Source organism: Tenrec ecaudatus, chromosome 11 (genome assembly GCF_050624435.1).
Source record: "Tenrec ecaudatus isolate mTenEca1 chromosome 11, mTenEca1.hap1, whole genome shotgun sequence".
Lineage (NCBI taxonomy): Eukaryota > Metazoa > Chordata > Mammalia > Afrosoricida > Tenrecidae > Tenrec > Tenrec ecaudatus.
In genome coordinates this window covers 63,187,679-63,206,053 of record NC_134540.1, presented here as the reverse complement: position 1 = coordinate 63,206,053, position 18,375 = coordinate 63,187,679, and the positions used below count along the sequence as shown (strand labels likewise).

The 18,375-nt window shown below is 46.6% G+C and overlaps 1 protein-coding gene across 2 annotated transcripts in view; it reads right to left on the bottom strand.

Annotated features, from left to right (window-relative positions):
• The window catches only part of KCMF1 (potassium channel modulatory factor 1), an 83,407-nt gene extending 65,870 nt beyond the window's left edge, over positions 1–17,537 (bottom strand). Inside the window, exon 1 of one of the 2 annotated variants that reach the window (XM_075563067.1) lies at positions 17,380–17,537. In XM_075563067.1, coding sequence (XP_075419182.1) covers positions 17,380–17,395 — 16 coding nt within the window. In that variant the 5' untranslated portion in view covers positions 17,396–17,537. Of the gene's footprint in view, positions 1–16,905; positions 17,062–17,379 lie in introns of those variants that run through there. The other variant, XM_075563068.1, reaches the window with a different exon arrangement.
• Positions 17,538–18,375: the final 838 nt, after the last annotated feature.

The window sequence follows — 18,375 nt, the reverse complement described above, 5'->3', positions numbered from 1 at the left end:
CACATGCTCTGGCATTTCATCTCCACAACCACCTCAGGGAGGGGCGAAACAGGCTTCAACACCCTTTTTTTATAGACGAGAAAACGGACTTCCAGCTCTGAACTGGAATGAACAATTGGGCCCTTTGCCCCTCAAAACTTCAGGTAAGAGAAGCAACCTTACTAACATAACTCATCCCCACCACTTACACACAGGAGTCTCCTGTTCCACAAACTCTGGTCCACTCACTGTCGTCCCACCCACCTCCCTCAACACCATCATGTTTTTACCACCTACCGTTCTCACTGGGCAGAAACCCTGCCTCGAGTCTTGAGTTTAAACGCCATCTTCTTGAGAATGCCTCCTCTGACACCCAAACAGCACCCCACCCTACTTAGTCACTAACACTTTATGGAGTTGATCATCAATTTTACTGCTCTAGTCCCACTAAACCAAGAGGTATTTTGTATACTTAGACCATGCCCCTTCAGACATATTACACAGTCTGCCAAGGGGACGGATGATATTACAACTTTTCTGTTTACTTCACAATACCTTGCACATAAAGACTCAGTGTTTTGGATTTCACAGCAGTCTATGCTTGTATTTCTCACACATCAGGATATGAGTAGAATTAGTATCAATTAGGAAGGTTCTAAGCAGTAATTCTGTTTTAAGCAAAGCAGAACAGAAAGCAGAGTATATTTCTCATACATAGCAAATATAAGTATTGTTTTGTGGAGCTCACTTGAATTACATAGGTATGTGAATAATGGATAATATAATCTATATAATACCATTATTATGCCATGCTATATTAAAATGAAAACAACAAAGTATGACCATTGCTAATGTAGGTGACCCAATTTTTGCCTCGCATTTTTCATCTCGGGGGCACCAACTGTCTACCAAAGCCCAGACCTTCCAGGAAACACTGGCTAAGCAGAATGCATATAGATACAGATGGGCTCAGGGGGGGCAGTTTTAAAACGTGATGTGGGTAGGGGAAGGGTTGTAAGGAGGATATCTTATTAGAGATGGTTGCAATGTGTTACAACCCTGGCTGTTGACTTTCTAGCCTCTGCAATTTGTGAAATGAGCTGTGCAAAGCCTCCCCACCCCCACCCCCCAAAACAGTCCTCATTGCAGCACAGGGGTGCCGGGTAGACACCTAGCTACCCTAACCTGATTCCCTACTCCTTGGGGAAAGAATTTAAAGTAACCTCGAGCCACACTGGTCTCTACACACTTCCGTGAACATTGCAAGGAGCAGGGTCTCTGCACTTCCTGTACTTATGGCTTACCATTCCTCCTCTGAATTCCTCTCAGTAAATTCAGGATTTTCTTTAAATGTCCCATCTTCAGAAAGGCCTTGCCAGGCTATCCAACCAAAGAAGCCCCATTCTCTACACCAGGGGTCCTCAAACTTTTTAAACAGGGGGCCAGTTCACTGTCCTTCAGACCCGTTGGAGGGCCAGACTATAGTTTTTAAAAAAACCTATGAACAAATTCCTATGCACACTGCACGTATCTTATTTTGAAGTAAAAAAACAAATGGGGCAAAAACACCCGGCGGGTCGGATAAATGTCCTCGGCAGGCCGCATGTGGCCCGCAGGCCATAGTTTGAGGACGCCTGCTCTATGCTCTTCGTCTACTTTATGACTTTTTGTAACATCTGGCTACACACACACACACACACACACACACACAGACACACACACACACACACTCCCTCTCTCTCACCTTTTGCCCCACCCCCACACCAAGTGTTTCTGTGTTTACTTAGGAGTGTGTACTTAGGAGAATGTCTATCCCACAGTTCACAATCTTTCTGTGATGAGCCAGCTTCTACTGCAAACACTCTACTACTACTGTAGCAAATAAAAAAAAAAAAGCACTTAACAAATCTATGTGGAGTGAATGAATAGGACTCGAGTTGGGGGAAACTACAATCCTTTGCTACTTAGCTCAGGTGACAATACCATGGTGTTCAATCCATCTGTAAACGAGGCCACAGTCAGCAGCTTCATTTCCATGTGGTTAGTATCGCATCATTAAACATGGCTAAATAAAAAACAGCCCTCTTAATAAGTGCCTTTGGTAATACCGGCAACCATGTCAGAGGAGCCTGTTGAAATACAGATTGCAGTCTACCCCTGCCTCCCCACCCCCAAGAGGTTCTAATTTAACAGGTGGGGTAAAAAAATCTAGATTTTTAGCCAGTTCTCTAGTAATGTTGCTGTTGCTATGGTGACCACATTTCTGAGAGCCACTGGATGTGAACCCCCCAAAACTGGCTCACTCAAACCCACTGCCACTGAGTTGATTCCAAATCACAGTAACCCTACAAGACATGGTAGGACTGCCCCCGTGGGTTTCCAAAACTATTAACTCTTTACAGGAACCAAAAGCCTCATCTTTCTTCCAGAGGGCAGCTGGTGGTTTTGAACAGCTCTAACCTTGCATTTAGCAGCCCAATGCATAATTACTACACTGTCAGGGCTCCGCTGCCACAAAACTATAGCTCTAGCATTTTTATACCATTAGGTAATCAAACCCCAAAACACTATTGCTTAAGAGTTGATCCCAATTCACAGGAACACTATATAACTACAAGCCAAGTCCACTGCCAGTGAGTGGTCCAGCTCATGGAGATCCTACATGGGACAAGGCAGAACTGCACTTAGGGTTTCTGAGACTAAATATGGGCACAGACAGCCACATCTTTCATATGTGGAACAGCTGGCTTAGCCCACAGCACCCCATTAGGCCAAGCAAAACCACCCCACAGGGCTTTTGAAGACTATTCTTTGGCAGAAGCTAACTGCTGCGTCTTTCTCCCGTATAGCCTCTGCTGGGTTCAAACCGCTGACTTTCAGGTTGGTAGCTGAGTGCTTAATCACTGCGTCACCAGCGCTCCTTCCTTTACAAACAGAAGGAACAAATTCCTGAAGTGCCAGTGATCTGGCTGGAGGGGGACTGAGAAACAGAACCATTTTAACTGCTCAGTGGAATTATAACTTCAGTAAACTGAAGTCAGGAAAACACTAGGCTTTTAATGTTTAACAAATTAGCTTCTAACATTGTTTGGTTTTATTTTAGAATCTAGTTTTAACTGGCTAAAACACTAAGCCAAATATGTAAAGGAGTCAAGTCACTAGTGGGTAGTTAGTTTTGGTCAGTTTCCTGAAAGTTCCTAGAAAGGGTCATTGCCACCTCCTTTTCTAATGTAAGTTGCCAAGTCTTCTCATGACAGATACCTGAGATCAACTCTCCTAACAATGAAATACACCTCCCATAAATACCAAGCTGTTTATTCAAAAGATGAAAATTCTATAGCAGTCACAGATAACATCCAATTAGCCTCTGAATTCATAATAAAATTTTCAATGAAGTACCATATTCTATACAAATTGCATAATGAAATGCCTTTTTTGGCAAAAAAGCACAACATTCACCTCACCCCCACCTTACCCCTGGTAATCTCCCATTTGCATTGCACATTTTATCAAATGGGGGCGAGTTTCAGTAACTACTAGTTCTACAAGTACTACATTTTTTCAGAGCAGAGGGCTTTAAAACACCCTCAAACCCACATTAAAATCACCCCAAAGCCATTGTGCACTATGCATTCTTCTAAACTAATAAAGAGATCAGAAATCATCTATTCCTAATAACGCACTACCGTCAGGTCGATTCTGACTCAGTGACCCTATAAGGCAGGACAGAACTGTCCCCGAGGGCTTCTGAGACTGCAGTTCTTTGTGGGAGTGGGTTCAAACTGCTAACCATAGGGGTAGCAACCCAACATGTAACCACCACACCGCCAGAGCTCATCTCATCTACTTCAGTAGCTGTTCATTAGGTGGGTTCTACTGTGCTGCTGTTATTCACTGTAAAAAGGTTAAAAATTAACCTCAAGGTGAAAGGTAGGTTCCTTGGAAAGACATTCAAAAAGCAGAAATTCATAATATTAATGGATAAGTAGAAGCAATACTGTATCAAGAAATACCTGCAGAGGCAGCAGGTGATGTGTGATGAAAAGATAAATAAGCAGACCCAAAGCACATGCCTCCTCAGATAAGGTCGAATATTCCTGGTGATAATTTACTATACAAACTAAAACATGCCGAGTGTTAAATATACAAAAATATACATAGTGATTATTAAAAATTGACTCCATATTGGAAGAATAATTTAGATGAAACCACGAACCAAACTCACTGACTGCATCGATGCCGACTCAGCAATCCTGTATGACAAAGCAGACCTAGCCACGTGGGTTTCTGAGACTGTCTCTCTCACTGGAAAAGCCCATCTTACCTGCCGTGCAGTGGCTGGTGATTTCAACTGGCGCCCTCACAGGTAGCAGCCCAGCACCTAGCCACCATGCCACCGGCGCTCCTCATAACCTACATGTGCTGTATTAAATAACACACTACTAAGTCTTTGCCTGCCAACAAAATAAATACAATTACATATAAGAGTATTTTCATGGTTGGCAATGAATTTCTATTCGATATTGCTGGTCTAGGCCAGTTCGTAAATAGAAACTGTATATACTGGAGTATAAGCCAAGTTTTTCAGCACAATTTTAATGGTAAAATTAGGTGCCTCGCGGATATTCGGGTCGGCTTATACTGGAGTACAGGCGGTATTTTTGCTCCCTTTGGGAGGGTATTAAAAAGCTTGTAGAAAATTATATAGATAGGGGAGGTGGAGCTAAGGACAATGGATACAAGAAGGAAGAAATGTTCTGAGGTTGATTTTGGAGACGATTGTACAGCTCTAATTAATATAATCAAATTACTTAAGTGTATGATGTGTGAACTAGAAGGGGGTACCCCCCAAAAAACAGGTTCTTCCCCCTCAAAGCTATGTATTAACATTTTTTTCAATCATTTTATTGGGGGCTCGTACCACTCTTATCACAATCTATGTATACATCCATGTATCAGGCACATTTGTACATTTTGTGCCATCATCATTGTCAAAACATTTGCTTTCTATTTGAGCTCCTCATTTTTTAAAAGTCATTTTATTAGGGGCTCACACAACTCCTATCACAATCCATAAACACATCAACTGTGTAAAGCACATTTGCACATTCGTTGCCCTCATCGTTCTCAAAACATTTGCTCTCCACCCAAGCCCCTGGCATCAGGTCATCTTTTATTTACCTCCCTCCCCACTCCCCCTTCCCTCATGAACCCTTGACAATTTATAAATTATTATTTTGTCATATCTTGCTGTCCCACGTCTCCCTTCCCCCACTTTTCCATTGTATGTCCCCCAGGGAGGTCACACGTAGATCCTTGAAATAGGTTGCCCCTTTCCAGCCCACCCTCCCTAGGCCCTCCCAGTATTGCCACTCACACCACTGGTCCTGAGGGGATCATCCACCCTGGCTTCCCTATGTTTCCAATTCCCAACTGTACCAGTGTACCTCCTCTGGTCTAGTCAAACTTGCAAAGTAGGATTTGGATCACGACAGTAGGGGGGGGGGGAGGGAGGAGGGGAGGAAGCATTTAAGAACTAGAGGAAAGTTGTAATTTTCATCGTTGCTACATCGCACCCTGACTGTCTTGTCTCTTCCCCAAGACCCTTCTGGAAGGGGATGTCCAGTGGCCTACAAATGGGCTTTGGGTCTGCACTCTGCACTCCCCGCTCATTCACTATGGTAAGATTTTTTGTTCTGATGATGCCTGATACCTGATCCCTTGACACCTTGTGATCGCACAGGTTGGTGTGCATCTTCCATGTGGGCTTGTTGCTTCTGAGCTAGATGGCTGCTTCTTTACCTTCAAGCCGTTAAGACCCCAGATGCCATATCTTTTGATAGCTGGGCACTATCAGGGAAGTGAGCACAAAATGGTATGATTTTTCTGTTCTTTGATGCCTGATAACTGATCCCTTCAGCACCTCGTGGTCACACAGGCTGGTGTGCTTCTTCCATGTGGGCTTTATTGCTTTTGAGCCAGATGGCCACTTGTTTACCTTCAAGCCTTTAAGACTCCAGATACTATCTCTTTTGATAGCCCGGCACCATCAGTTTTCTTCACCACATTTAGTTGTTCACCCACTTTGTCTTTAGTGGTTGTGTCGGGAAGGTGAGCATCATAGAATGCCAATTTAATAGATCAAAGTATTCTTGCATTGAGGGAGTACTTGAATGGAGGTCCAATGTCCCTCTGCTACCTTAACACTAACCTTATAAATATATTCACATAGATCTATTTCCCCATCCTCATGTATAAATATATTTGCATATGTACATGTCTTTATCTAGACCTCTATAAATGCCCTCAGCCTCCCAGCTCTTTCCTCTATTTCCTTTGACTTCCCTCCTGTCCCACTCTCATGCTCAGTCCCCACCAGGGTTTCAGCAATTCCTCTTAGTTACATTACCCTTGATTGTGACCAACAAGGCCTCCCACACTCTCCTCACCACCAATTTGGATCGCTTGTTGTTCCCTTGTCCTTGGGTTTATTAACACCACTTCCTTACCCCCCCTACCTCCCACTACCCCATTTCCCCCCGAACTGTCAGTCCCGTTGTTTTCTCCTCCAATTGTTCATCCAGCCTATCTTATTTAGACAGACCTAGTCAGACCTGCGGAGATAACAACATGCACAAAAAACAAGACAGAGCACAACCAAGCAACAATATACAACAAAACAACAACAAACCAATGACAAAAAACAAAACAAAACACAAGAAAGAAAAGCTTGTAGATAGTTCAAGGATTATTTGTTGGCCTTTAGGCGTGTTTTCCAGTCCAATCTGTTGGGGCAACATGCCCTGGCCCCAAAGTACACTTTTAGCATTCCCTGGGGACCTCGCCACTCCATTCCCTTGCTGTTCTGTTGCACCCCCTTAGTGTTTTGTCTCGGTGTTCCACTGCACTTCTCCAATGCCCTGCCTCAGTGTGGTGGGATCAGGTCAGGAGCAATTCCCACACTGTGTTTCTGGTGCTGTCCACCGCAGGGCCATGGGTCAGTGAGGGGCGTTATATCTCATAGTGGAGCTGGCCATGCGGTCCTCTCTGTGGACTGGCTACTCTAATTGGGGTCATCGTCCTTAAGGCCTGGCGGGCCAGGATGCGCTCCACTCTCTCCCATTCCCCCTTCATCCGCTCCCGCGTGCTCCAACCAGATATGTCACTCTCTGGGAGCTGCAGACTCAATGCAATCCCTTGAAACAAATTCTTCTGGGGGGAGGGGTAGACATCCACCCAGTATTTGGTACCAAGGCCAGCCCCCCAGACCTCGTATTTAAATTTTTTTACAAAGCAATCTTATCGCCTTCAAAGTACTCTCCGTGACACTGAATACATTTGTCAAACCTGCTATTCCATTCTTGGAGACATTTTTTTTTTTTCAAACTCACCTGTTTGGATTGCTAAACAGCACCTTTCTAATTTTTTTTAAATCATTTTATTGGGAGCTCGTACAATTCTTATCACTATCCATACATACATCCATTGTGTCAAGAACATATGTACATTTGTTGCCATCGTCATTCTCAAAACATTTGCCTTCTACTTGAGCTCTTAATATCGACTGCTCGTTTTCCCCTCCGTCTTACCTCATGAACACTTCATGATTCATAAATTATTATTTTGTCATATGCTACACGTCCAACGTCTCCTCCCGGCCCTCTTCTCTGCTGTCCATCCCCCAGGGAGGAGGCTATATGTAGATTCTTTGTAATCAGTTCCCCCTTTCTACCCCTCCACCCTCCAGGCATTGCCACTCTCACCACTGGTCCTGAAGGAGTCATCTGTCCTGGATTCCCTGTGTTTCTGGTTGCTATCTGTACCAATGTACATCCTCTAGTCTAGCCAGATTTGTAAGGTAGAATTGGGATCATGATATATGTTTCATCAAGTTATATGTTTCATCGTTGCTACCCTGCACCCTGACTGGCTCAATCTCCTCCCCACAAACTTTCATTAAGGGGGTGTCCAGTTGCCTACCGATGGGCTTTGAGTCTCCACTCTGCATTCACCCATATTTACAATGATATGATATTTTTGTTCTTTGATGCTTGATACCTGATCCATTCAACAGCTCGTGGTCACACAGGCTGGTGTGCTTCTTCCATGTGCGCGAGTCTCCAAGACCCCAGATGCTATATATTTTGATAGCTGGGCACCATCAGCTTTCTTCACCACCTTTGCTTATGCACACCTTTGTCTTCAGTGATCATATCAGGGAGGTGAGCACTCACTGATAAGATTTTTAGTTATTTGATGTCTGATAACTGGTCCCTTCTACACCTCATGGTCAGACAGGCTGGTGTGCTTCTTCCATGTGGGCTTTGATGCTTCTCAGCTAGATGGCCGCTTGTTTATCCTCAAGCCTTTAAGACCCCAGACACTATATCTTTTGATAACAGGGCACCATCAGTTTTCTTCACCACATTTGCTGATGCACACTTTTTTCTTCAGCAATTGTGTCGGGGCACCTTCCTAATTTTTTTCTTCATCTCTTCTACATCTTCAAATCACTGTCCTTCCACGTCCCTCTTCATTCGCAGAAACAAAAAGAAGTCTCAAAGAGTGAGAGGTCAGGTGAGTCAGGAGTGGCATGCTGCTTTTTTGCCAAAAACTGACGCACTGCAATGGCTGTGTGAGCAGGTGCATTGTCGTGGTGCCAACACCGTTCCCCTTCTGCCATAAATCAGGCCTTTTTGGTCACACACTGTTATGCAATCTTTTCAGAACCTCTAAATAGAAAGCTTAATTAACAGTCTGATCTGGTAGAACAAGCTCCAAATGCACAAGTCGACATTTTTGTCCATTTGGGAAGGTGACAGATGTCCAGAACGAGGTCTGTCATCAATCGACATTTCAGCTATTTTGAAGTGAGAAAACCACGCGTACACTTGTGGTTTATCCACAGTGCTCTCCTTGTAAGCTGTGTTCAACATCACAACTGCTTCTGCGGCAATTTTCCCTGAGCAGGAAACAAAATCTCACGGCCGCACGCTGCTCTCTTAAATTGGTCATCACAAAAACTGAGGCTCTAGCAAGACTTTTTTTAACAAAAATATTCAGTGACCAGAGGGAACCTTCCCAGGGGATGACACTGGGTGAACTAACGCAGAGTGAGTTGCTCAATGCTTGCCAAGTGGGAAAAAACATACTATAAACCTCAGCTCTGCCCAGAACCATTCCTATTGGTGGGGGGGGGGGGGGAGGGGGAAATCCCCTCATATATGCCAATAGAACTGCTAAGAAAGGATGAAAGAACAGAAAATGACATGGCGCACTGACAGGCCATAAAGGCACATGGTGTGTCTTACGTGAGTGAGGACACTTGATCCAGCCTAGCCTGGGAACAGCAGAGGCCAGGGGCTTGTTCCATCCCTTGAGGGAAAGTGGTTCTAATCACCATCTTGGTCCTTCTGCAACCATTTAAATCCAGACAAAAAGCCATACCACAGCACTATTATGAAGGCTGGATTTGAGACCTGTGAATATGAAAACTGAATCATATCACCCAACATCTACTTTATTCTTATAGTAAAAGGATACATCTGTAACAACTTCTTTAGTCTATATGCTTACCTTGCTTCAACCCCCTCCTTTGACTCCTGCCGTTAAAAGCTCCCCATTTGCTTGCACTGCCAAGGCCAGACCTCTACAACCAGCGAGGAAGCCCAAGAGAAGCAGGTAGATGAAGAGCAGCAGGAGCATCGAGCTGCTCAGCCTTACAGCCGTTAGTCAGACAGCCATGACCACCCAATGCCGAGTCACTTCTGCCTCAACGTGATCCTACACAGGCCCTCCTGACAGCAGCACACAGAGTGGCTGATGTGTTTGAACCAGCACCACCAGGGCGCCTTACATAACCAAAGAGAGGTGGCAAAAACCAACAGTGCAAAAAGAGGTACACTAAACACAAAGACAAATCGCTGACTCCCTCAAGCCCTCTCTAAACATCAACAAGGTAACTGCAAACCTGTGAGGAATCCACGATTGGAGTGCACTTTAACATATGCAGATTTCTGTAAATTTCAGTTCAAAGGCAATATTGCTAGAGAAGAAAAGTGCTGCTTACTTTGCAGAAGCAGCAAATACTAAACATGAAAGCAAGGTAAAACCAAAAGGGAGATGCAGATATTGCCAAAACATTGAAATACTTGCACAAGTTATTTAGTGTCATGAAATGTCAACTCAGGAATTAATTCCAGCACACTGGAAAAGTCACAACCATGCATTTCAAACCCACTAATTATCATTCTACAGCAAGGGCCAACTACCTGTAGTAAGCACAGGAAACAACTCTTGCACTGTCCGTAATACTCACCGAATCAACGACTGAATGAACCAGAAATTTCACATCCATGGTACAATTCAGACGCAGAACCCACGGTCAGTTTTCCTCTGAAACCCGAGGAGTCAAGAACAAAATGGTCCGGGGGCGTTGTCTTGGACCACTCCCCAGGGGTCAGCTTCCCGGGTCACTTGTGCTCTAATGTAATTCATTGCTCTCCTCCACTACTTCTGAATAATCCACCGTAGTCCCAAATCCTCTGTCCCACAATCCACCTCTCTCTTAATCAGCTTCTGATAAAAACAGGAGAGCATTTTCCCAGTCTCCCTGTTATTTAGACTAATATTAACAGATATAAGTATTATTTGAGGCAAGTATTAACCTAGCTAGGAATCACAGCTGTTCGCAGGGCCTCCCACAGGCTGGATAATGTGAGGTGGAAGGGGACAAAGGTAAGGGTAACATGATACTTCCCTCCTCAGGTAGCTCGCAGGGGAGAGGAAAGCAGAGAAAGTAAACAATTGTTTTTATAAATGCAGGAGTGCCACTAGGGTGACCCTTAACTCAGCTGGGTGGGAGAAGGAGTGACAGTGTCACCAGGAAACAAAAAATTCAAGCCCAAACCGGAATTACAGACTAGACCAGCGTCTGTCCCAGTAGTCCATGCATCACGTTGTAGCCCTCAAGTGACACTACTCGTACAGACTTTCTCACTATGGAACACGAATGGATTTCATGGCACACACACTGAGGAGTAATGGGGGGACGGGGGGGGGGGACAGACGAAAGAAACCCCACACAATTCAGCAAGAAGGTAATGTGCAAACCTAATTAGTCATGATGTCAAGAGGCTTCACCCACTTACTGTTCTGCCATTGCGAGCTGAAGGTGACCCAACTGACCCACTCGCAGGATTTCTGTTGTTTTTCCTAGCCACAGTAACAGATTTGCAGGGATCCATCCATCTAGTCCCCCAAACAACGCTGGTTGGCACTGCGGCCATAAAAGAGCTAAGAACAACTAGCTGTTTATAGCTATCGGATAGTACTACAACTCTGCCTCAAAACTATTCATGACAACAACCAAAAGCAAGTCTATCAATGGTAATAATGAACAAACTCTTGGCTGGGTAAGGAGCACTGGTAGCAGAGTGGGCTAGGCACTGAAGTACAGACCATAATGTTTGTGGTTCAAAACTACCAACTGTTCTGTGGGAGAAAGACGAAGCTGTCTACTCCTATAAGGATGTAAAGTATCGACGCCATGGCAGTTGAGTTTGAGTTGTGGGGTGGACATGGTGAGGGACGAGGAGGATCAGCACCATGTAAGGTACCTAACAATTCATCTCTTGTTCATTTCCAACTTCTGCCAGGTCTGAGAGCTGGTTGCGTTTCTGACTCTCTAGCTACAGATTAGTTCCAAGTGCACACCAACCCTGCACACCAACCCACCAACTGCCTAGCTTTCCTCTAACCTCTTCCTGACCACTCACGCTCTCCTCCCAGGTAATCTAGGTGGCATGCATGCTTCCTTAGGAATCTGTCTACCCTAGCCCAGGTTGCCAACCTGAACCAGGCCTTAGCTAATGTCTACAAATTGCCACATTTTAAGAGTGTCTGATCTTCATAGCTCTTACAGGCTAACTTCTCTTTGCGCCTCAATTTTAATGAATAACTTCACCGACTAAAAAAACTAGCCCGTCTTTAAAGAAATGAAAACCATCATGGCGAGAGCACACGCAAATTAAGGCAAAGGCAATCTTCTACAGGCAAGAAATCTTATCATGAATAATATTCTACTTTTAACTTTTATAAATATGAAGGGCAGGAAATGGTTCCTCTGCCCAGTCATGAGCCCATAATACTTGTGATGTAAAAACACATAATTTCTAAGGCAACCCAATGATACCTGAACCTGTCCCCCAAACAACTCTTCAAACCTCCAGCTTGAAGAACAAGAAAAAATGCCCAATGAATTTACAAGACAGTGGTTATGAAGCTGATGTTTAAAAAGTTAACTGAAAAAATAAAATAAAAAGTTAACTGAAAAGCATGAATTTTTTTTTAAGTGTCTCAGGCTAACAGGTAAGATTTGTTAGACCGTTTCAAACCAGAAGATTTCTGAGTCTCTACTGTAAAAAAATTTAAAAATTGCTGCCAATACACCTTAAAAATCCTTCTGGACTGAAAGGAAGTTCTTCAAAATTAAAATTTCAATTGAAAAAAGAGAGCAAAGTTATATTTCATCACATTCCAACTTAAACACAAATAATATCAAAATATGGGAAAATGAGCTTCAAAATCAACTTTCTATGGAATCATGAAATCAAAGACTTGAGAAGTTCAAAATGAAATCTTTCTTTTTTAAAAATTGTGGTTTTGGTAAGTTGCATTTCTCACATTCTTTTGGGGGTACCATCTAAATATACCTTTTGTTTGTTTTGTTTTTAACAGTTTTATTGGCACTTACACAATTCACATACGTTCTTTATCTAGCCTTTACTGAAAGCTAAAGCAACTATTACTTCATGATTTATTTAAAATGAAAGTGTTAAGAATGTTACAAATTTTCAGCAGATTAAAGCAAAATACAGTGTAAGTCGATATATTAAGAATCTTTTCAGAAGGAGTCAATTTCCTATGCTCCAGGAAGGCAAAGTCACTACCTTAAAGTCTCATGCTAACTGCCAATGCTGGCTTTACAGCACCCAAATCCTGAAAACAACATTACTGCATCCCACTCTGCCACTGTCTGTCTGCGTGTCCTAAGTGCCAGGTAGCTTTTTTTTTTTGAGAGAGAGACAAATGTGAAATCTATTGCCCAAGGAGTGGTCCCTAATTTCGAAGAAGCTGGTACTCACAAGACTAATGACCTACCTAGTCCTGTAGTTTACATTCTGAAAATAAAGAGCATCAATATTTCTGAGAATAGCATATCAATATGATCACTGGCTCGCTTATCCACAATATTTTACAGATTAAAATCCAGACAAATTTGTAAGAAAACGTTGATCTTTTTTTCATGTTTTATCCTTTCTTTCTGGTATGCATAGAAGCTGTGAATAAATGCAGCTCTCCCCACCCCAGCCCAATCAGACTTCAGGGGGGAATGGAGTCCTGTTCATTCATCCTCACATCCTTCTTGTAATTTAGCACAGTGTCTTATACATAGTAGCAAATGAAAAAAAATGTTGAATGATGAAAGAGAATAACTATTCCTAACTCCAAGTAATCCACGAGGCTCCAACTCATGTAACAACATTTACAATTTCACTTTAGCTAATTAATAAAAGCTCTGAGTTATTTGATAAGTGTTTTCTGTCCTTAATTTGTAAAGCAGCTTAATGGGTTTAAAACTCTTATATTTTGAATGCATTTAACAGAAAGTCTGGTAGTAAGAAAAATCTTAAATACCCTTATGCAAACAAAAAAATAGAAAGTGGTCTCCCTGTGCCATGTACTGCACAGACTGGATGGTGCTGATGGGGCGAATGTAGAGTGCTGTCAGTATAAATGCTTGTTAACATGACAAGAATATTACAAACTGCGCTCTGAATTCAAGCTGGAAAAGTGAGAACGGGCAAGCAGAAGTCTTAAATAATACAGAACACTGCCATCTCGGGAGTCCCTGGGTAGGGTAAACAGCTAACACAAGAGGGTCTCTGCGATAGTGAACCCTGTCTCACACAGTCTCCAAAAATTCGTGAGAAAAATTCCATTATCTTTTCATTCTATTTTTCATGAGCTTTTTGAAGTCTCCTCATACACTGGCTAATAATATACTGGTCAGGGGGTTGAGATCACCCAGAGATGCATGGGAAGAGAGGCCTGGTGATGGACTTCCTTCAAAAACTGTCTACTGAGATTGTAAGGAGCACAACAGACTGGCCTGCGGCAACTCACTTAGTACTGCCACCTCTACTCAGACAGGGCCAGTGGAGATGGAGAGCCTGCCCCGACTCAGGAGGAGCAGTGAGCCGGAGCTCAATCTACTTGGTATTGATGGAAACCGAAGCAAAGAAGAGCTGGTGCAGTCCGTGGGCTCACGCTCCAAAAGAAATAAAGGCTGGTAAATAGAGTGGATCCTATCTGGACCCTCAACCATTTCAGTTCCATCAGCTCTCTTAAGATCTAAGAGTAAGAGTCCAGGAACCAAGGTCCTTGGGCCAAATACCGCCATCATCTGTATTTTTGTATAGCCCTCTAAGGGGGAGAGGAGGGAAATCAAATGGAAAGACTTATGTCGTGATATATAAAAATTACATTCAATTGTCAATGTCCATATATAAAATTTAATTGCCCGTGCTTAAGGCCATTTTCCTACTACAACTGACTTTACAGCTCACAAAAGCTCAACTACTTACTACCTGGCCCTATATAGAAAAAAATAAATCGGCTGATTCCTGGACTAGAGTGCCTGGTTGCATTCCATCTCTTACTTGAGCCAATCAACTGCTTCATAAGGTAGAGGTTCTAAACTGGACAGGTGTGTCTTGTCCATCTTGGGGCAGTTTTCTAGCCATGAGTACTGTTCAAAGTTACACCATTGCACATCACACAGTACAGCTGACTGAGCACAAAGACAGAGTAACAGATTACATGCACACAGACCCTGGAAAGGAAGCACAATGCAAGGACAGCATTACAAGCAGCAGAGCTGAGATCATTTACCAGACTACTGCATGACATGCTAGGGCCATACTACTGCGAGGAAAGGAGAACCTTAGAGAATTAGAGAATTTAGAAGGGGGTTGGTTTGGTTGATTAGAAGAGCTAAAAAAATACCACCACTAAAGGAATGGGCTTAGTTCACCCATCAACAAGAAAAAATAAATTAAAAAAACAAACTCCTAGTGAAGGTGTCAAACTTTTTTTTCTTTTTCTTGTCAAACTTTTCATTTTCTCATAGGCCAAATTCCTACTGCTGAAAATACCGGCAGCCTGAACTAATATTCCCCAAACCCATCTACCAACTTAAACATGATTCTTAAGAAAACTGCCATGCCTGCCTAAAGTCAGGAACTATACCCTTACAAGATAATCACTTGTCAAATATTATGCTCTAAGTCTTCCACACACGCATGGTAGGAATGTTCCATTTTCAGAAACATTTGCCATTAATGTAAGCTTCCCGGAAAGGTGTGCCGAGGAAGCCCAGCAATGTGCAAGTAACTCAAAGGTAATACAAGTTTGATAACCACATGTCTTCCACAGGGCCAGTGGGGGAAAAAAAGGGGGGGGGGAGGGGTTGGGCCTTCAGTAGAGTATGCTGATGTTGAAGAATGTTCTAACTATGAGATTTTATAAATACCTAACACATTACTGAGGAATTTTCCTCCCAGTCACTGCTCAATTAGAACAGTCAATCTGGAACTTTCTAGAGGTTTTCTTGAAGCCAGGAGAATGGGCTACATTAAGTCCTCAAAAAGCCTTCTGCGGTGGCCATGATTCTGTAGTTTCTCTGTGCTTAAGGGAGCCTGTAGTCATTACTCACTTTCATTTTGTCTGGAAGGCGGTCAATGTTGACTACGTAAGGACTACGGTTGAAGAAAAACTGTAACACCCCAGCTTACGACTTGTTCATAATTTTAATGACTTCTTTCAAATAAAGGGATTTTTCCCATGAAGTAGGTAAAATCAGCATAACTTTAAAAAATCTTCTATAATCCTCCAATGATATGAAATAGCTTACTTCAAAATGCCCAACATACCTGGACACAGAGACTGCTCAATAAATGGACTGTGCAGAAAATACAGTGAGTGAGTACTCCCAATGAGTTTGGGGACTTTTGAAATACTGAATTCTTGAACACAAAATGTTTTGATTCAATCTGAACACTGTAAATAGTAATTTAAACTCTGAAACTTGCTCTAAATTTAAATCAATCTTCGCCTCAGCATCTCAAAAATTAAAAATTTGTTTTTCCCTAAGGACAGCCTCCCCACAGTGTGAAACACACACTAGACTGACTTACTAAAGCCTTCCCACTCTTACAGCACCTAGCCAGGATCCCAAATTAAGAGCACACAATACTTTCAGGTCACTTCTACAATACTGTATCAACCGCATCAGAATAAACTTTTTGCCAGGTCTTTGAATACTTTTTAAAGACTTGAAGTAGTGAAACAAAGAAAGCACAACCCCCTCCCCCCTGACTAAACCATATGGCAGAAAATTGAAGTTAACTTATTTTTTTTACCAGCCCAAGGCCTTATGCATCGGGCCTCATCATTCAACCCTTTGTGCCCTGGGACTGCACGACTGGTGCCTGCCTATTTGCAATGATACCCCAAGCGTGTTTGCAAACCGCACAACAAAGTCCACATCGCCCCCGACCACCAAGTGAGTTCTCACCGCCACCATTTACCAAATCCCGGCGTGCTGAGCAGCGCACGCCGGGCGAGGGCCCCGGGCTGGGCGCGAGCGGAGCCCTGCTCCGTCGGGGTGACCGAGCAGGGAGTTTGCTCGGCAGGGCCGGGCCGGATCCGCCCCGGGAACTTGGTTACCCGAGCCCAGGGACGCGCCGAGGCCTAGCCGCGAGGCCGGGGCGGAATCCCGGCGGCGAGGGCTTCCCGTGCCCGGGCTCCGGCAGCAGAGTGCTCCCGCCCGCCCCGGGGTCGCTCGCAGGCGGGGGCACTGGCCTTCGTCTCCCGGCGACCCGACGCGCCCGCCGGGTGCCGGCCCGGCTCCCCGGCTCCCGCCGCGCCGCCGCCCCACTCCGCGACCGCGCTGGGCCCTTCCGGGAAGGAGCGGGCTCTAGGCCGCGCCGGGGCCCGCGGCTCCGGAGCCGGCCGGCTGGGCCGCGGCGTCCGGTATCAGTCCCGAGGGCTGGACTCCCGCCGGTAACGGGCCCCGGCGCCTCCCCTCCCCCTCCCCCGCCCCATGACAGTGCAAACCCTCCAGCCGGCCCGGCCGCCCCGCCTCCGGCACCAGGCCCGGCGCCGGGCCGCGGCCGTGGCGGCTGGCCGCTCTCCCTCGCTCGCCCGCGGGCCCGGTGCCTCGGGCCTGCCTCGGGCCGGGCCAAAGTCTCCGTCGCTTCGCGGCCGCCCTCCGCGGCGCCCGGGCCGGGCGGGGTAGGCCCGGGCCCGGGCCGTGGGGGTGGGGGCTCCTCTCACCTTCATGTCGGGACATCCTAGTTCAGACGGTGGCGGCGCGGCCCCTCCCGGGCTCCGGCTGCAGTGTCCCCCGCGGGGTCCCGGCGCTGCCCGCGCCGGCCGGCCGACTCCCACTCGACTCCCGGGCTCGGCCGCGGGGGCGGGGTGGGCAGGGGAGGGCTCCCGCGGCGGCGGCGGCGGCGGCGGCGGCGGCGGCGGGGAGGCGGCGCGGCGCGGGGCGGGAATGGGGCCGGGCCTGGCCGGGGCTGAGCTCCTCCAGGAGGCGGGTCCGACGCCGCGCTCCGCCGGCGCCCGCCGTGACACGGTCACTCTCGGGCCCGCCGGCTCCCGGCAGCGGCGCCGCGCTCCTCAAATCCCGCTCCTCCCCTCCCCCGGCCCACCCCCCGCCCCTCTCCCCGGCTCCCGGCCGCCGCCTCCTCCTCCTCCTCTTCCTCCTCTTCCGCCTCCTTCCGCCGCCCGCCAGCCCCGCCTCTCGCTGCCCGTGCGGGGCGCAGCCGCCCGGAGGCCCCGCGGCCGGCGGTCGCGGCGGGGGCGGCGCTGTGGCGGCGGCTCGGGACCGGCGTTTGCCCGCGCTCGCCGGCGGGCCGCGGTCAGGCGCCGGGAGTCGGGCCTGGGCCTGGCGGCCGCCGCCGCCCCGCACCCGGGGAAGAAGAGGAAATGCCGGCCGCCGCCCGCCGCTCCCTCGCGCGGCCCGAGGAGTTGGAGGGGGCCCCCTTCCCGGCCGCCCCCAGCCCGCCTGTGACCCGCCCGGGCCGGGCCTAGACACCCGCTCCCTGGGAGGGACCGATCGCGGACGGCGAGTGCGGCCCACGGGGTCCCTGCGCCCCGGGCCGCATGGCTGCCGGCCGACCGCGGGCTTGCAGCCGGGAACGGGAGGAGCCGCGGCCGGCCGCCCTGCGCCTGCTGGTCGTGCTGCTTTTCGAAGCCCGCCGCCCCGAAGGGGTCGGCCGCTGCCCTCTGGAAGCCCCTGGGCGCTCCCCGGCCCGGTGAGAGGGA